Source organism: Leopardus geoffroyi, chromosome B2 (genome assembly GCF_018350155.1).
Source record: "Leopardus geoffroyi isolate Oge1 chromosome B2, O.geoffroyi_Oge1_pat1.0, whole genome shotgun sequence".
Lineage (NCBI taxonomy): Eukaryota > Metazoa > Chordata > Mammalia > Carnivora > Felidae > Leopardus > Leopardus geoffroyi.
The window spans coordinates 21,268,012-21,281,155 of NC_059332.1; the positions used below are offsets into that span (position 1 = coordinate 21,268,012).

The 13,144-nt window shown below is 37.4% G+C and overlaps 1 protein-coding gene across 11 annotated transcripts in view; it reads left to right on the plus strand.

Moving 5' to 3' along the window:
• The window catches only part of CAGE1 (cancer antigen 1), a 62,274-nt gene that overhangs the window by 39,550 nt on the left and 9,580 nt on the right, over nt 1–13,144 (plus strand). For 8 of the 11 annotated variants that reach the window (XM_045497466.1, XM_045497470.1, XM_045497472.1 and 5 more), the window contains exons 10-11: nt 1,952–2,056; nt 2,681–2,751. In XM_045497466.1, the coding sequence (XP_045353422.1) occupies nt 1,952–2,056; nt 2,681–2,751 (176 nt within the window). Of the gene's footprint in view, nt 1–1,951; nt 2,057–2,680; nt 2,752–2,839; nt 3,082–13,144 lie in introns of those variants that run through there. The other 3 variants (XM_045497474.1, XM_045497476.1, XM_045497473.1) reach the window with 3 other exon arrangements.

Consider the following 13,144-nt stretch of genomic DNA (forward strand, 5'->3'; position numbering starts at 1 on the left):
AATGGGTAAATAAAAATAAATAATAAATGTTTAATAAAATATATTTAATAAATTGAATAAAATTGTTTAATAAAAATATGTGTTGTCATATGTCAATAATACTCTTTTTTTTTATTTTTTTAACATTTATTTATTTTTGAGAGGTAGAGAGAGAGAACAAGTATGGGAGGGGCAGAGAGAGAGAGAGGGAGACACAGAATTTGAAGCAGGCTCCAGGCTCTGAGTTGTCAGCACAGAGTCCCACGTGGGGCTTGAACTTACAGACGGTGAGATCATGACCTGAGCCAAAGTCAGACCCTTAACCAACTGAGCCACCCAGGCGCCCCTCAATAATACTCTTAAAGCAGTTAAACTTTACACACACTTCAGCAGAAACTTAAAATTTTGATTCCTTTTCACTGTAATCCAAAAAACTGCTTTACGAGAGCTATTCCTTCACCTCTAAAACAAATATTCTTTAAGGCATATTTTGCTCTTATTTCTTTAATCTGAGGTTAGCAAATTTAAAAAATTCAGTCAGCAGATTTAAAAGAGTTATTACTTTGATCTTGAAAGCCATTAAAGAAATCCAAAACGTGCCATGAAGTCTATAAATGAAAAACAGAAGTGAGAAAGAATTCCATATTGCTTTAGTCAGAGGTCACGAGATACCTGAAGCTCCAGGTGAGGAGTGCAGGGAAGGAATAGAATGGGAAAAGCCAAGCCCTATACTAATAGTTGATCAATACGGATTTTAGTCTTCCCCACTTCTAGACCTATCCCTTCAAAAACTTTTAGACTCTCTTCCCCTTGATTCCATCTGTTAAACTGAGATCATAATATCTGTACTCCCTACCTTAACGTATGTAGTCAGAAGAATAGGACCATTAATTTGGTATTGTCCCCATTTATTTACATAAGAGAGAATAAGAGAGTGGCTATTCCCGCAGCAAATTTGTTTTGCTGTTGCTTCTCCTATGGGATTTCACTACAGACATGTAAGTATATCTAAAACATTAGAAGGTTGATGGCCATTTTTGGGGCACCTGGGTGGCTCAGTCGGTTAAGTGTCCAACTTCGGTTCAGGTCATGATCTCAGGGTCTGTGAGTTCAAGCTCCACATCAGGCTCTAGGCCGACAGCCCAGGGCCTGGAGCCTGCTTTGGATTCTGTGTCTCCTTCTCTCTCTGCCTCTCCCCCACTTGTGCTTTCTCTCTTTCTCTGTCTCTCTCTCTAAAAATAAACATTAAATTTTTGGTAGTTTTTTTGTGTGTAAAACATTAGACCTTAGGCCAGAACATGACATACATTGAGCTGAGCCTTTTCAAAAACTTGGTGTCATTTATGCAAGTTGAGACTATGTATCAAACCTGAAAATGCATCATCAGGGACATCAGTGCTTTACTTCAGATGGGAGCAAATATATCAATGCACTGGTTATAAATGGAAAGAGGATAATGAAGATTTTGGGCAGACGTTCGTTTTCACTAACAAATGTTCAATTATTTGCAAAGGTCTTTCATAATGTTAAATTGGAGGAAGTTATAATTGTGAGTATAAAATTATAAAATTATCATTTCTGTTCCTCTGTTATAAATGCAATCTAACTAGGATTAGTGTCTATTAATTCACTTGTGATACAACTTGGTTTAAGAGAATCTTGGAATAAGGGCACCTGGGTGGCTCAGTGGATTAAGTGTCCAACTCTTGGCTCAGGTCACGATCTCACAGTTGTGAGTTCAAGCCCCACGGTTCAGCACTGACAGTGCTGAGCCTACTTGGGATTCTCTCTCTCTCTCCCTCTTTCTCTGCCCCTCCCCCACTAGTGCTATCTCTCTCTCAAAAACAAATAAACTTAAAAAGAGAGAATCTTGAAATAAAGTATAGGCTACTGTTCTCATTAGTTCTCAGCAACCATGTGTGGTTTTCATGGCAGTTTCCAGGTTAGTATTTTTACTGATGTTTCTCCATAGATCGCAAAATTAGGAAATCTTCTAGAGTCAAAAGAAGACCATTGCAACAGACTCATTGAAGAAAATGACAAATATCAAAGATACGTAGGCAACTTAATAAATAAGGTACAAATGTTCTTATAGAAATATTTGTCTTTAAAAACTATGCCAAATATTAAAATAATAGAATTTTAGTGCTACAAAGGATCTGAAGAATGATGGAACACATTTATATTGATTCTTTTCACTTCATAATGACATTATAAAATGCTCCCATCTGCCTTTTAGCTGACATCTAACAAAGAACATTCTGTGTATCTATCCCCTGCTGTTGGCAATTTTAGGTCTTAGTATTACGACTTCATTTTGAGGGTAATTGTAGGTCTTTTCAACTTAACATTCTAGTTTACCTTCTGAAAACTGCATTAACTTTAACCAAACAGGCTCTAACCCTTAGCTGATACATCTACCACTTGTGTGGAAGACAACTGGATTATAGTTGACTCACTACAGTTGTCCATTTTCTGACACTTCACTCTTTCTGCATGATGAATAGGTACTTTATGATTCTATTTCTATTCATATTCCTGATTTCAAACTGTAAGGAAGATGTTTTGCCTACTGTAAAGCTATTGATGAAATTCACATAATTGAACTTCAACTGAAGAGATTTTTATAAAAGCAAATATAAACAAAAATAAAAATTTTAGAATTTATCATAGAATAATTTTTTGGCTTATTTTTTTCAAGGTTACATCATATGAAGAAATTATCGAATGTGCTGACCAAAGGCTTGAGATATCCCACTCCCATATTGTACAGTAAGTTGAAAAAAGCTTAGTTTTTAATTTTGTAAACATTTACCGGTATTTTATTTTGCTCTCTGGCTTACCAAGTTTATTTTTTTAGGCTGCTAGAAAGAGGAAAAATGTGAAGTTTTTATAAATAAAGGCCATTCTTCAATCAAATAGTCTGCTCAATGTCTGACTACTTGAATAACCAGATTTTCATCTTCTTTTCTCAGAGCTCCCTTTGATTTCAGGGAGGGGGGCGGTGACAAACTTAGTGAGAAACATCCAAAAATTTCAGGAGCTATTCCATGGTGTTCAGGTAAAATAACCTTGCAATGCTTAGACTTTATTCACAAAAAGTTTTGAATGCACACCAAATGAAACATACATGTATATATATATATCAAGTACCAACTAAACTCTCTCATGAGAATGAGATTCAGCTTGAGGCATCTGGGTGGCTCAGTCAGTTGAGCGTCCTACCCTTGATTTTGGCTCGGGTCATGATCCCAGGGTCATAGGATGGAGCCCCACATCAGGCTCCACTCTGAGCACAGAGTCTGCTTAAGATTCTCTCTCTCCACCTCTGGCACTCTTTCTCTCTCTAAAAAAAATAAAAATAAAAATAAAAAATAAGGTGCACCTGGGTGGCTCAGTCAGTTAAGCGTCTGACTTTGGCTCAGGTCATGATCTCACAGTCTGTGAGTTCAAGCCTCACATCAGGCTCTGTGCTGACAGCTCAGAGCCTGGAGCCTGGAGCTTGTTCGAATTCTGTGTCTGTCTCTCTGCCTGTCCCCTGCTCACTCATGTGCACTGTCTCTCTCTCTCAAAAGTAAATAAACATTGATAAATAAATAAAATTCTGCAAATTTTTTTCACTTATTATCTTCATTTCTCATATGCTGTTTCTTCATCCTTCCCCCAATTTCATTTATACTGTGCTGGCTATCACTAAGCTTAAGCAAAAGGTCTTACATAGAAGGCACATAGAAGGCACATTCTTACATAGAAGGCACACCCCACATGTGAACTTTCTATAGGGCTAACTCACCACAAGATAACTAACTGAAAGACAGTTCGGGTATTTGTACCTTGGGAAGTTTGTTTTTGTTTCTTATTGTTGTATCTAAGCAGAATGAATGTTAAAACAATTTTCCCATTTTTCAGACTGACATTAACAAATTTTAAATTTGAAAGAGGAAAGGAGTGTTAATTATACACTGAAGACAAGTAAAGTAAGACTCCTCCTTAGCTTGTAACCAAGAAAACTCAGCCAATGTTCAAACATCATGGGCTCATGAAATATAGAAATAACAAATAACCTAATATTTCTAAACCAATATCAAACCATCACTCTGGCCACATTTCTTTGCCCCAGTCATTTTTAAAATTCAAATTTTTTTGAACTTACATTTCAGAAAAGTGACTGATCCACTTTGTGGCCAAGAAGAGATTTGAGGGGCACCTGGGTGGCTCAGTCAGTTAAGCATCTGATTCTTGATCTCGGCTTAGGTCATGATCTCACAGTTGATGAGTTCTAGCCCCACACTCTTCACTGACTATGTGAAGCCTGCTTGGGATTCTCTGTCTCTCCCCTCTGCCTCTGCCCCTACCCCGCTTGCTCTCTCTCAAAATAAATAAACTTTAAAAAAATTTTTTTAAAAGAAGAGATTTGGGGTGCCTGGGTGGCTCAGTCAGTTGAGCGTCCGACCTCAGCTCAGGTCATGATCTCACGGTCTGTGAGTTCAAGCCTGGCGTCGCGCTCTGTGCTGACAGCTCAGAGCCTGGAGCCTGTTTCAGATTCTGTGTCTCCCTCTCTCTGACCTTCCCCCGTTCATGCTCTGTCTCTCTCTGTCTCAGAAATAAATAAACATTTAAAAAATAAATAAATAAAAAATAAAAAGAGATTTGACATCTGGGTTCTATAAATTTTACTAAAATGGTTGTCAACTGTGGATGCTTATTAAAATTCCCTTGAATGCTTTTTAAAAATATCACAGTGCTCAGACTCTACTCCCAGATGCAGTAAACTAAAATAACAAGTGGGTTCTGGGAATCAGTGTATTTCAAAAGCTGTCCAGGTGATTCTAATGTCTGGACAGTTCAAGAACCACTACCAGATATCATGTGAGTTGATTTGCTTTAAGTGATAAGAATCATCATTTTTTAAATCAAATATAGTCTCTTACATTCATGAAAGCAGTTTTTTAAAATTATCATGAATTAGCTTTGATCTTTAAAAATATTTTTTGATGCTTTTATTTATTTTTGAGACAGAGAGAAAGCACAAGCTGGGGAGGGACAGAGAGGGAGACAGGAACCGAAGCAGGCTCTGCACTGACAACAGATATCCTGGTGAACTCATGTGAGATCATGACCTGAGCAGAAGTTGGATGCTTAACTGACTGAGCCACCCAGATGCCCTAGTTTTGATCTTTTTAAAAGGTGTATGCTGCATCAAAAATTATCAAATACATCATTAGAGCAATGTTTCTTTAAGGTGGTGCTATTCTGTTAAAATTTAGCAGTGTTTGAAGTATCTTTAAATATTTTCACTGGATATACTGTAAGTTTTCAATTTACATGCCTTGAATTTTAGAAACAGCTGCTTGCTTATAAAAGCCGTTAATGACACTTGATTTTTCTAAAAGACTAAATAAAAGAAGGAACTTGGTGAGATCCATTTTGCGCATGCAGCCAGAGTAATCTTTCTGAAATATAAATCAATCTGATCATGCCTCTTAAAACACTTTTAGTGATTTCTTCCACCACTTTTAGATAAAAGAAAAATCCTTAACATGACCTAAAATTTTCTTCACAATGTGGTTTCTGCCTGCCTCTCCAGTCCCATCTCAGCACTCCCTGCATTGCCTTCAGCCACACTGGAGATGTTATAGCTTCTCGAATGCATCACATTCCCTTTGGCCTCATAACTTTAGCATAGGCTGTTCCACCTGGAACTCTAAGGCTACCTGCACCTCAGTTATCTCCTACTGTTCTTAAAATCTCCACCCAAATGCCCTTTCCTCAGAGGTATATTCACTGTCTTCCCAGTCTGAGTAAGGCAGCTTTTCCGTAATGCTACAGAGATTCAAGTAACCAAGCATCTGTCTCCCTAACACTGCTCTCCCTGTAATACCTGTGGCCAGATCAGTTTCAGGTATAAAAGTACTGTTCCATATATTCCTGGTTCAGGGACAGTTTTCTATGGAATTTTGGACTTGTTCTCTGTACCCTCCTCCCCATCACATCTATGACAACATCTTGGTGAGAGGTAGATCCTCTCACAAAAATATCCCAGTTCAGGGTGCCTGGGTGGCTCAGTTGGTTGTTAGGCTCAGGTCATGATCTTGTGTTTCATGGGTTCGAGCCCCACGTCAGGCTCTGTGCTGACAGCTCAGAACCTGGAGCCTGCTTTGGATTCTGTCTCTCCCTCTCCCTCTGCCCCTCCCCCCCCCAAATAAATAAACATAAGCAAAAATTTTTTAAATATCCTGGTTTAACATACAGATGGCCAACAGGTACATGAAAAGATGCTCATGTCACTAATCATCATACAAATCAGAACCACAAGAAGTCACCTCACACCTGTTAGAATGGCTATTAACAAGACTAGAAATAACAAGTATTGGCTAAGATGTGAAAGAAAGGCAACTCTCATGCACTATTGGTGGGAATGTAAACTGGTGCAGCCACTGTGGAAAGCAGTGTGGAGGTTCCTCAAAAAATTAAAGATACCACTACCATATGACCCAGCAATTCTACTTCTAGGTATTTATCTGAAGAAAATGAAAATCACTGCAGCATTATTTACAATAGTCAAGGTATGGAAACAACTGAAGTATCCATTGATGGCTGAAAAGAAAAAGAAAATGTGATGTACGTATGCAATGGAATATTATTCAGCCATAAAAAAGAAGGAATTCTACCATTTGTGACAACATGGATGGACCTTGAAATGCTAAATGAAATAAGTCAGAGAAAGACAAATACCATATGATCTCACTTATATGTGGAATCTAAAAACTAAAACAAAACAAGCTCATAGATACAGAGAACAGATTAGTGGTTGTCACAGGTAGGGGGTTGGGGGGGCGGTGAAATGGGTAAAGGGGGTCAAAAGGTACAAACTTCCAGTTATAAAATAAGTCATGGGGGTGTCATGTACAGCATGGTGACTGTAGTTAATAATACCATGTTGCATATTTGGAAGTTGCCAAGAGGGTAAATCTTAAAATTTCTCATCACAAGAAAAAAAATTTGTAGCTCTATATGGTAACAGATGGCAACTAGACTTATTGTGGTGATCATTTCACAATATATACAAATATTAAAGCATTATGCTGAACATTTGAAACTAAAATGAAGTTTTATGTCAATTATATCTCTCTAAAAATTATTTTAAAAGCCACAAATTAGATAGCACTATTTCAAAGTGCATTAAACCCTTGAAGAGCCTCCCCTCACCCTTAATATAAATGCAAACTCTCCACTACAGCTGCTAAAACCCTGCATTTTTTTTACCTCATACTCTTTCTCCCACCTCATCTTGGTCTCTCCTTACCTATTCCTTGTAGTTGCTAGAACTTGGCAAGACTTGTCTGTCTCAGGGCATTCACACTTGCTCTTTCTTCTGCCTAGAATGTTTTCCCCTGACCTGACATTTTGCCCTTCTCAACCTTTAGTCTCTGTTCAAATGTCACCTCCTCAGAGACCTTCTATGACCACACTATCTAATGTGACCCTTCTTCCAGTCCCTCTGTATCACAGAAATACATACATACATAATACATGCTCAATGAACAGGATAGACAGTAGACTGGTCACTGAATAAGAAAGAATAAGTGAGAAGAGAAAAAAATGCATACACTGTATTACACAAACACATATGAAATAAAGGTCAAGTGAAACTGCTCAGAGGAATAAGATCCAAACTACCTGGAATTTCAGAAAAAGAGAATGGAATGGTGGAGAATAAACTATGGAGGATTTTTCAGAACAGGATAATGTAAAGAAACCAAGACCTAGAAATGTTGTTGTAAAATTAAAGAACACTAGATAGGAAGAGGGGATCTTAAAACCAGGCTTAAGAGAAATGACCTTATCTGCAAATGCAAACCAGCTTGACTGACCTCTGTCCTGTGGATAGCAACAACAAAAGCCAGAAGAGAGTGGAATACTGTCTGTGAAGTGCTGATAAGAGTCACTGCCAACCTAGAATGTTTTATCCACTTGAACTCTTGAAGAAATGCAGATAAGATACAGAAACTTCAGACAAAAACATAGATCATTTCTTGACAATAAGACTTTACTGCTAGAAACTTCAAAATGAAATGAAAACAGAGAAATGACAGCAGGTGCAGCAGAGATTAATTAAGGAGATATTATAATAAAAACTTTATACCAATGATTTTGAAAAATTAGATGAAATGGAGAGTTTATAGAAAAAATATTAAAAGCAAACAAGGACAGCCTGAGAAGCAAAAATGATAAATTAATTTCATCATAAACATAGATACAAAACTTCTCAACAAAAATAAACAAACTGAATCCAGCAATGAAAAGAACAACAATGCTTCCTGAGCAAATTGAATTTATCACAGCAATGAAACATTAAAAACTCTATTAATAAAATCCACCACATTAACTGATTAAAGGAGAAAATAGCATTTCAATAGGCTCAGAAATTCTACAGCAGTATACATTAAAAATATTTTTGTACAGCTCATGACAAAAATACAAATAAGGGAATCTTGTACTTTTTTTTAAGTTTATTTTTATTTATTTTGAGGGAGACAGAGACAGCATGAGTGGGGGAGGGTCAGAGAGAGAGAAGACAGAGAATCCCAAGCAGGCTTTGTGCTGCCAGTGCAGAGCCCGACACGGGGCTCAGACTCACAAAACCACAAGATCATGACCTGAGCCAAAACCAACAGCTGGCCGCTCAATCGACTGAGCCACCCAGGCACCCCAGGAATCTTCTACTTTTTGATTAAGGGTATGTTCCCATCCCATGCCCTCCCAAAACCCAAAGCCAATATAATAACCAATTGAAACACTGTAAGTATTTCTTTCATCTGAAAATCAGGAACAAGATAAACAAACCCATTGTTGTTGCCAATTCTATGTAGTAATATGCTGTCAGTCCCCACCAACGTCCTAAGAAGAGAGAAAGAAATTGAAATTGTGAATATTAGGGGCGCCTGGGTGGCGCAGTCGGTTAGGCGTCCGACTTCAGCCAGGTCACGATCTCGCGGTCCGTGAGTTCGAGCCCCGCGTCGGGCTCTGGGCTGATGGCTCAGAGCCTGGAGCCTGTTTCCGATTCTGTGTCTCCCTCTCTCTCTGCCCCTCCCCCATTCATGCTCTGTCTCTCTGTGTCCCAAAAATAAATAAACGTTGAAAAAAAAAATTAAAAAAAAAAAAAAAGAAATTGTGAATATTAGTATAAAAGTAACAAAATTGTCATTATTTTCCAATGATATACTTGCCTACCCAGAAAGCCCAAAATAATCTACAGATGAATTATTGATATTTACAAATGACTTTAGCAAAATTGACAATCATGAAAAACTTCTAAAGTCAATTTAATTTCTTTACACTGTAAATAAACTAAATAAAATTTTAAAGTCTATATATAATAGCAAACAAAAGTTCCCTACAAAAAATGTCCATGAACTTTGGAAAGAAATTTTTGTCCTTATTGGAAGATTAAAGAATACATAAGTAAGTGGAGTGCAATAAAATATTCATGGAGTAATGAGTAGAAAGCTTTAATAATTAAAAAAAAAAAATCAGGGCACCTGGTGGTACAATCCATTAAGTGTCCAACTCTTGAATTTGGTTTGAGTTCAAGCCCTGCATCAGGCTCTGTGCTGATAACAGCGGGCTCTGTGCTGATAGCACAGATCCCCTCCCTCTCTCTCTGCCCCTCCCCCGCTCATGCTGTGTGTGTGTGTGTGTGTGTGTGTGTGTGTGTGTGTGTGTCTCTCAAAAATAAATAAACATTAAAAAAAGTTTAAAAAGATAAGTAAAATTCATATGGAAATTCAAAGGGCCACAGAATGGTCAGAAGAACTTTGAGAAAGAAGGACAAAATTGGGGGAAAACCTGATTTTAAGACTTTCTGTGAAGCTACAATAATCAAAACAGTGTGGCATTGATGTTAAAATAGGAAAACAGATCAATTGAACAGAATATGGAATCTAGATACAAACCCACACATATATGGGTGACTGATGTCTCATAAAGGTGCAGACGTGATGAAGTAGAGAAAAGATTGTTTTGATACATATGGTGCTGAAATACTTGGATATTCATTTGTTTAAAAAGAAAAACTTTGGGGCGCTTGGGTGGCTCAATGGGTTAAACGTCCTACTTCAACTCAGGTCATGATCTCATAGTTTGTGGGTTTGAGCCCCATGTCAGGCTCTGTGCTGACAGCTCAGAGTCTGGAGCCTGCTTCCGATTCTGTGTCTTTCTCTGTCTTTGCCCCTCTCTGTCTCTCTCTTTCTCTCTCTCAAAAATAAATTTAAAAAAACTTAAGAAAAAACAGAAAAACTTTAATTTATACCTGTACTACAGCCAGAAAAAATTCAAAATGCATATTAGATCTAAATTTAAGAGCTAAAACTATAAAACTTCTAGAAGAAATATAGAAGAAAATGCCTCTAACCTTAGGTTAGGCAATGATTTAGAAAAGACACTAAATCCATTAAAGAAAATTTGAGGGGCACCTAGGTGGCTCAGTTGGTTAAGCATCCGACTTTAGCTCAGGTCATGATCTTGTGGCTTGTGAGTTTGAGCCCCACATCGGGCTCTGTGCTGACAGCTCAGAACCTGGAGCCTGCTTCCAATTCTGTGTCTCCCTATCTCTCTGCCCCTCCCTCACTCATGCTCTGTCTGTCTCTCTCAAGAATAAATAAACATTAAAAAAAATTTTTTTAATAAAATTTGATAATTGGATTTCCTCAAAATTAAAAATTTCTTAGGAAACAAAAATCCTAAAACTTATATAGAATCACAAAAGACCCTGAGTAGCCTAAAGCAAATGTTGAGAAAGAAAAACAAAGCAGGAGACATCACACTTTCTGATTTCAAGCTATATTTATAAAGTGATAGTAACCAAAACAACATGGTACTGGAATAAAAACAGACACATAGACCAATGGAACAGGACCAAGGGCCCAGAAATAAGCTCACACATTTACAGTCAACTAATATTTGATAAAGGAGCCAAGAATATTTAATGGAGAAAAGACAGTCTCTTCAATAAATGGTGCTTAGAAATTGGATATTCACATGTAAAAGAATAAACTAGAACACTCCTTTCCACCATTCAAAAAAAGAACTTGAAATGGATTAAAGATATAAATGAAAGACTGAGAACCATGAAACTCCTAAGAAAAAAGATAGCTTAAAAAGCTCCTAGACAGGGACGCCTGGGTGGCTCAGTCGGTTAAGCGACCAATTTCGGCTCAGGTCATGATCTCACAGTTTGTGAGTTGGAGCCCCACATCAGGCTCACTGCTGTCAGCATGGAGCCCACTTTGGATCCTCTGTCTCCCTCTCTCTCTCTCTCTCTGTCCCTCCCCCTCTTGCATTCTTTCAAAAATAAATAAAACATTAAAAAAAATTAAAAACAAAAAGCTCCTTGACATGGATCTTGATTTTTTTAGATGTGACACCTAAAGCACAGGCAACAAAGTAAAAAAATAAAGAAGTGGGACTACAGCACACTAAAAACTCCGCATGATAAAAGAAATAACAAAATGAAAAGGCAACCTGCAAAATGGTAGAAATATTTGTAAATCATATACCTTATAAGGGGTTAAAATCTAAAATATGTAGAGAACTCATACAACTTAATAACAGGAAAACAAACAATCCAATTTTAAAATGAGCAAAGGACCTGAATAGGCATTTTTCCAAAGAAGGTATTCAAATGGCCAACAGGTACAGGAAAGCATGCTCAACATTACTAATCATCAGGGAAATGCAAAATCAAAACCACAATGAAATATGCCTTCATACCTGCTACAATGGCTATCATCAAAAAGACAAGAGATAATAGGTGTTAGCAAGGAGATAGAGAAAAGGAACACTTATGCACTGTTGGTGGGAATATAAATTGGTGCATCCACTATAGAAAACAGTGTAGAGGTTCCTCAAAATATTAAAAATAGAACTACCACATGATCTACAAATTCCATGTCCTGGTGTTTATCCAAGGAAATAAAAACACTCAAAAAGATATATGTATCTTTATGTTTATTGCAGCATTATTTACAATAGTTAAGGTATGGAAGCAATCTAAGTGTCCATAGATGAATGAATGGATAAAGAAAATGTGTTATGTACACACACATGCACACACACACACACAGAAGAATATTATCCAGTAATAAACAAGAAGAAAATCCTGCCATTTGCAACAACATGGATGAAACTTGAGGGCATTATGCTAAGTGAAATAAGTCAGAAAAAGACAAATACTATGTGATATCACTTATATGTGAAATCTGAAAAACAAAATAAAAGAAAACCCAAACCCATAGAAAAAGAGATCAGATTTGTAATTAACAGTGGTGGGGGATGTGAGGAGGCATGAGAATTAGGTGGAGGTAGTCAAAAGGTACAAATTTCCAGTTATAAGATATGTAAGTACTTGGGATGAAATGTAAAACATGATGACTATAGTTGAAAATTGCTGTATGGTATATTTTAAAGTCCCTAAGAGTAAATTATAAAATTTTCATCACAGGAAAAAAACTTTTACTCTTTTTTAAAAGTTTATTTAATCTGAAAGAGAGAAACAGCATACATGCCAGAGAATGGGAGAGGGGCAGAGGGAGAGAGAGAGAAAATCTTAAGTAGGCTCCACACCCAGCACAGAGCCCAAGATGGGGCTCGATGCAGGGCTCTATCTCACGACCATGAGATCAGGACTTGAGCCCAGATCAGGAGTCGGACACTTAACCAACTGAGCCACCCAGTTGCCCCTATTTTCTCTTTATTTTTCATGTATTGATATGAGATGATGGATGTTGACTAAACTTATTGTGGTTGTGGGGAAATAGGTTCTACTTACATAAATGGGTTAGAAAAAAGTTTAGGGTGGAAAGCCACCACCACGGGGCAAAAGCACTCGAGATTAGGTAGTGAGATATTGTAATGGGATCATGAGTACTTTCCATTCTGACACCAATATACTATTGTACTTTGATCACAAACTCCACTTGCCCTCAAGATCCTTTGCTTACACACAAGTTAATGATTACTATCTGATTGTTTTCTTCCATTCACCATGTGTGTAAGATCTTGTTTTCTTCACATTTGCCACATGGGTAATATCTTGTTTTCTCCACGTTCACCATGTGGGTAATATCTTGTGAACTCAAATACGGAGACGAAACCCCTGTTTGGG